The sequence below is a fragment of the Ruditapes philippinarum genome, unplaced genomic scaffold (genome assembly GCF_026571515.1).
Source record: "Ruditapes philippinarum isolate M1 unplaced genomic scaffold, ASM2657151v2 ctg7369_1_1_1_1, whole genome shotgun sequence".
Classification (NCBI taxonomy): Eukaryota; Metazoa; Mollusca; class Bivalvia; order Venerida; family Veneridae; genus Ruditapes; species Ruditapes philippinarum.
The window spans coordinates 39,115-46,070 of record NW_026860701.1 but is presented as its reverse complement, the minus strand read 5'-3'; the positions used below and the strand labels follow the sequence as shown (position 1 = coordinate 46,070).

The 6,956-nt window shown below is 33.9% G+C and overlaps 1 protein-coding gene across 1 annotated transcript; it reads right to left on the bottom strand.

The window, feature by feature from the left end:
• Positions 1–285: 285 nt before the first annotated feature.
• Positions 286–941, bottom strand: LOC132713113 (zinc finger protein 862-like; the record flags this gene model as incomplete). The annotated part of the gene is given in 1 exon segment (XM_060695583.1): positions 286–941. A coding segment is annotated over 1 exon segment (618 nt), but the record flags the coding sequence as incomplete, so codon positions are not given.
• Positions 942–6,956: the final 6,015 nt, after the last annotated feature.

Sequence of the window (6,956 nt, the reverse complement as noted above, 5' to 3'; positions counted from 1 at the left end):
TAAAATAATTAAAATTACAACTGGTTAATAGATATCTATAATTATATTATACGATTTTATTTAGATATATTACTGTTATAAAATACATTGAGAAGCATATCAAAATGTGACACACAAAAGTCATTCGGTTTTAAAAGGTCAAACATGTACCATAACTTCAGGTAATGATAGTTGATAAACTTGATTCCAATCAGTTTTACACAAATTTATTTATCATCAAATATAACAGAATATTAAAACTCTTACATTGCCACTGACTGATGAACGGACGTACACAATTTCAACCTCTTGTGAAGATGTGTCTGTAGACCCGTCACTGATTACTGATATGAATGGACTTGCTTTTATTTTTGCATCCTGTCTAGTTCGAATTGTGTCCGCAATTGAAGATATAAACATCTGACAGCTTTTGTCTGTTAGATAAGTACTGCCAATGTCCAGCCCTTTTGCAATGTCCAACTTGCATAACTGAACGTAATCTGTGTATGGTCGTCCACACTTAGCAACAAAGTGAGCGTTCATGAATAAATGCCTTAACTTTGCATGTGCTGCAGAATTCAACAATTTTAAAGTTCTATGGCCTTCTGAGCTAGGAGTGTTATCTGCCATTCCTACACAACGTAAGTGGCCCTCTGACTTATCATGAATACGGACACTTTGCAATCTAAAGTTATTACAGCCATTAACAAATGTGCCGGTTGTATCAAATTTTTGGCAAACCTTGCAAAACATCAACTTTTTATCGTTATCAAATGTCAACCATGGAAATTCTTTCGACCAGGACGGTTGAAAATTACGATCCCTTTTGGTTTTGTCATATTCACGCTGTGCCTCAAGCTGTTGGTCTCGTGTTTTGGCCTTTTTTTTGGCCGGCTCTTGAACATTTTCAATGAAACGCCACATATTTTCGCTTAAGTTTACACTCGTAGGTAGCCGACGCTTGCAATTCCAAGCGCTTAAACTTTAAGATCATTAGCGACCCAACGGACATTTAATTACCAGAAAGATGAATTTCCGGTTTCGTTTTGAATTCGTACAATTTGTATCATAACAATTGTTATTTTATTATTATTTTAAATGAATTTAAATGTATCAGGTCACTAAAATTTCGAGTAGCCCGACGGGATACCCAACTTGGAAACTTAGGTAGTCCTTATGGAAAAAAGGTAGCCTCGGGCTAACGGACCATCGTTAGTGTCGAGCCCTGCTAGAACATTCTTATAATACATGGTAGTATGTTTAGTGACAAAAAATGTATTATTGTAAGAAAAAATATAATTTTTGTGATAGAATTTATGTTTTCGATGAGTATATATATATATATTTATATTTGTCCGAAATTCATTTTAGCTTTAATATTATGTTTCACTGAAGGTTAGAGTAACATATAATCTTTTTCATGTAAATAATTTTTGTAGAAAAAAATAATATCAGTCGCTTTGGAGATTTAGCATAAAACTCCCTTTGTGAGATTTAGTAAGCACCATATGAGCCGCGTCATGACAAAACTAACATAATGGCTTTGCGACCAGCATGGATCCAGACGAGCCTGCGCATCCACGCAGTCTGATCAGGATCCATGCTGTTTGCTTACAAACCCTAAATTACAAGTAGAGAAATTGATAGCGAACAGCATGGATCCTGATCAAACTGCGCGGATACGCAGGCTGGTCTGGATCCATGCTGGTCACAAACGCACTATGTTGGTTTTGTCGTGACGCGGCTCATATATATTTAATACTGATGATAGGGACGGATGTTACAGACAACTGTTACATAATTGCCGGAGAAAATGGCAATTTTTGTAACATTTTCATAGTTAGACTATCAATAAGCACCAGTTACATGGTAAATTTATTTATTGGATCATTTATTACATCTAATTTCCTTTGAACTTAAAATTGCTCTTCTTCAATTCTTCATAATATAATTTCATTCACTACAGTGATATTCTTTATACATTTGATTACCACTTAACATAAGAGCATTTACTTAAAGACCAAGTCAATTTTCACATCCTATGCAGTCCTGTTACTCATCCAAAACATAATACAGTAAACTTCACATATAGCGAACACGGTTATAGCGAACTTCCGGTTATAAGGAACAAAATATTTTGGCCCGAATTTTGCCCTTCTTTATTTAATGTAAAAAATTACGGTTACAGCGAACACGGTTATAAGGAATTATCGCTTATAAGGAACTAATTTTTTAGTCCCAATGCCATAAAAAGTACAGAAAATTTTACTTTTATAACGAACTCCAAAATATCGGCTATCCGTAAACAGATCACGCATTTTCTACTTTCGTTTTCATAGGCACATATTAAAACTTGGCCGAATGTAGCGGATATATTAGGAACAAATAATGACGATGACAGTCAATCTTCCGAAGACGAAATCAATTTAGATGATCTGCCGGTTGTGTCAAAAAATGAAACTATTGATTGTTTGCACAAGATAAGGCCATACTTCGAGTCTAATGCACATGTTGAAGAAACAGTTTTTAAAAGTTTATTGGATATTTAATTTAACCTGAAGAGTTGTAAACATTCCCAAACTAAAATTACCGACTTCTTCAAAGCAAAGTGATTATTTTTGTGCATGATACTGTATCGTTAATAAATAACAATATTGCATATATGGTACATATCATATAATTATCTTATAGATATATTTATACATAAAAATTATTAAAAGAAACAACATTGCAATTATTCCCTTTTTTCTTTATTGAATCAATATAAGGGAGTAAACAATGACGAACCCAAGAGTTATTTCTCTTAATCAAATGCTCTTCTAAATGGAGGACGACGGTAAACAATTAGTTCGTTATATGTAAAACTGTTCTCTATAAAAACTTCTGTTACAAGGAACTAATTCGCTATATGCTTACAAGGAACTCCGGATATAAGGAACATATTTTGAATGTCCCAATGAGTTCGTTATAAGCGGAGTTTACTGTAATCAACACCAAAATACATAAAAAAAAGAAAGATCACTAAACAAAATTAAATAGAATTATTACACTCTAATTATTATTAATTTAAGGTCTTTTGTGCCTCCCTAGCATTCCTTTGTGCCCCTTAGCAGTCCTAAGTGGTCCAGCAACTCATCGAAAACATAAATTCTATCACCAAAATTATATTTTTGTGCCCCCATGTTAGTGGCGGGCATTTAGATTTACCCTTGTCCGTCTGTCCGTTCACTTTTGTGTCGCACGTAACTAAAAAAGTATTTGACCTAGAGTCATGAAACTTTACAGGAATGTTGATCAGCATGTGTAGTTGTGCACCTGGGTATTTTGGTCTGGATATTTTTAGTGTTTTCAGAGTTATTGCCCTTGACTTAGTAAAATTTTGCAATTTTCAACTTGTGTCGCATGTAACTCAAAAAGTATTTGACCTACAGTCATGAAACTTTACAGGAATGTTGATCAGCATGTGAAGTTGTGCACCAGGTATTTTTGTCTGGATTTATTTAGTATTTTTAGAGTTATTGCCCTTCACTTAGCAAATTTTTGCAATTTTCAACTTGTGTCGCAAGTTTCTCAAAAAGGATTTGACATAGTCAATAAACCTTATGGGCAGGTTGCTCAGCATATTTTAGATTTGCACCTGGGGTTTCGCTTGTGGATTTATCCAGTATTTGTAGACTTATTTCCCTTGACTTAGTAAAAAGATTGACAGAACAGTGTCGCAGTGGGGGCACCCGTGTCCTATGGACACATTTCTAGTTTCTTAAAGTAATACATTTTTTGTCATTAAACATACTACCATATATTACAAGAATTTCTTTAGAGGTCCTTTAAGGCCCTTTGTGCCTCCCTAGCGGTCCATAGCAGTCCGGCAACTCATCGAAAGCATAAATTCTATGACTAAAATTATATTTTTTCTTAAAATTATACATTTTTTGTCATTAAGGTGACAACAGACACTTTCCGTGGTACTCACATAAATGTCATTTAAACCAAGTTATTTTAGTAATAATTGTTATTCATTTAATTTTTGTGCATTAAATGTCGTTGATCATCATAAAAAATAACATATTTGAAAAAAATGCCTTTGTAAATGATTGATTTTGAATAAAAATCCTAAAATTTTAAATCGTCATATCAAAGTCATTTTTTATTTTTTTGTCATCAAACTTTTGGAAAATAACCATACTTATATTATCTGGGGAACCGTGTCTCAAATTTTTTATATCTTTTCTCAAAAAAATATTACGTAACGTCAAACATTTTATGCGACTTTTTTCACCATACATATTACGTAATTAAAGATAATTAAGTCGCTGATTGAGCAAACAAAAATCCCTGACACGGTTCCCTCCGTAAATGAATTTCCTTTCATGTGCTTTAAACCGCATGTTAATTGCTTGATTATTAAAAAAGTTATGCCGATTCAAAGTTAGTCCGACCCGCATCAAACGAAGTGTCATAAATCGGCTGTTCTCTCTCGGACCCCTACGTTTCACGCTAAATAATTGCATAATACACAAATATCGCACCAGAGAGGGTCACAAGTTGCGGTAACATACTCTAACAACATTTTATGACCCAGTGACATCCGACCAATTAAAAAGCTGCTGATTAATATCAGTTTATAGCCGAAATTTCTTCAATTCTTAACGTGATTTACTGTCGTCGCACATGTCACGTGACTATCGGTAAAATTTGAGGCACTCAGTGGGGGCAAATGGAACGCATTTGCGCACCGCTAGCGGGGTATTTAATTGTTTCCTATTTGAAGTTTATTATTATTATCATCAGCATTATTATTGTATTATACCAGTGTCACTCTGCCTGTGTATTCGTGTATGAAATTCCGTTAAAATATAAAATAAAATAACAAAAAACTGAGCTTCTGACAGTCTTTTAAAGTCCATGGTAGATGTACAAATAAGAACGGGATAGTATATATTTTTTCCACCAAATTGATAATGCTTCACATATTTTAATAGAAATAAAAGGTATTACTCGATCATTATGATGTGGCCTTCTTGACTTCTATTATCATGAATATCATCTATGCACGGCATAGAGATCCAGTTTCTACCGGGATAGACAATAAATTTCATACTTTGTCCCAGATTTATTAGTACTGTGTCGGATTTACTGGCGAACAATTTATTTTCACTGAGAATATATTTTAATATCTTTTTTTATTCATAGAGAAATAATCATCCTTAGACAATCTAAAATGGTTTAGAAATTTGTCAGGGACACCTTACCACAAGTCATATAAGTGTTCACATAAAAAATATCGTCTGTTGTTGTTTTACTTGACATTGTTAGAAAACGAGGTTGAATGTAAAGTAAGCCCTTGAATCCGTACAAAAGTCTATCAACTCAATTTAATATATATCAGATTAACGGGACAGACAAATTATTTTCACACCTTATGGATATTTTAGCAACTACATTTTTAATCAACCCCGTGGTCGTGCGATTTGCCGCTATGCTTAATTATTTATGTTTCATACATTATGTTACGTACATTGGCCGACAATTTCTTAATTTATAAAAAAGGCTAAATGTTGAGATATTCATAAAAGATGTACGGTAGATGAACGATACATGTATTACGAGAAGTATGGACCAGTATGGACCTGTAATTCACGGATATATGGAACTACCGATTTCCCTCATTGATGCCTCAACAGGGGGCGGAGCGTTATCGATAATCGACAGGTTACGCGAATAGCAGATACAAATAGTATAGGTACCGTTTTAAATCGTTTAAAAACACATTTTTTGGACTAACTGCTTCCAAAATTAAATCACGAATGTGTTCAGAAAAGGTTGATAAATCTACTTAGCAAAAAATCTCATTTTAGGTATTTTCAGTGATAATTGACTCCGTTGTCACCTTAAACATACTACCATATATTACAAGAATGCCTTAGGAGGTATTTTAAGGTCCTTTGTGCCTCCCTAGCAGTCCTTTGTGCCTCCCTTGCAGTCCTTAGCTGTCCTGCAACTCATCAAAAGCATAATTCTATCACCAAAATTTAATTTTTTCTTAAAATTATACATTTTTTGTCATTAAACATACTAACGTGTATTAAAACAATGCTTTAAGAGGTACTTTAAGGTCCTTTGTGCCTCCCTAGTTGTCCTTGGTGCCCCTTGGAGGTATTTTAAGGTCCTTTGAGCCTCCCTAACATTCCTTAGCGGTCCTGCAACTCATCGAAGACATAAATTCTATCACCAAAATTATATTTTTTCTTAAAATAATACATTTTTTTATCTATTAACTTACTACAATATAATATAAAAATGCCCTAGGAAGTAATTTAAGGTCCTTTGTGCCTCGCTAGTAGTCTTTTGTGTACCTGAGCAGTCCTTAGCGGTCTGGCAACTCATTGAAAAAACATAAATTCTATCACTAAAATTATATTTTTTCTTAAAATAACACATTTTTTGTCACTAAACATACTACCATATATTATAAGAATGTTCTAGGAGGTATTTTAAGGTCCTTTGTGCCTCCCTAGCAGTTGTTAGTGCACCTGAGCAGTCCTTAGCGGTCCGGCAACTCTTCAAAAACATAAATTTTATCACTAAAATGATATTTTTTCTTAAAATAATACATTTTTTGTCACTAAACATACTACCTTGTATTATAAGAATGCCCTAGGAGGTATTTTAAGGTCCTTTGTGCCTCCCTAGCAGTCTTTTGTGTATCTGAGCAGTCCTTAGCGGTCCTTAGCAGTGTTTAGTAGGACCTACTAAACACTGCTAAGGACTGCTAAGGACAGCTAAGGACTGCTAAGGAGCCACAAAGGACTACTAGGGAGGCACAAAGGACCTTAAAATACCTCCTAGGGCATTCTTATAATACATGGTAGTATGTTTAGTGAAAAAAAAATTATAATTTTAAGAAAAAATATTATTTTGGTGCAAATTTTATGAGTTGCTGGACCGCTAAGGACTGCTCAGATATACAAAAGACT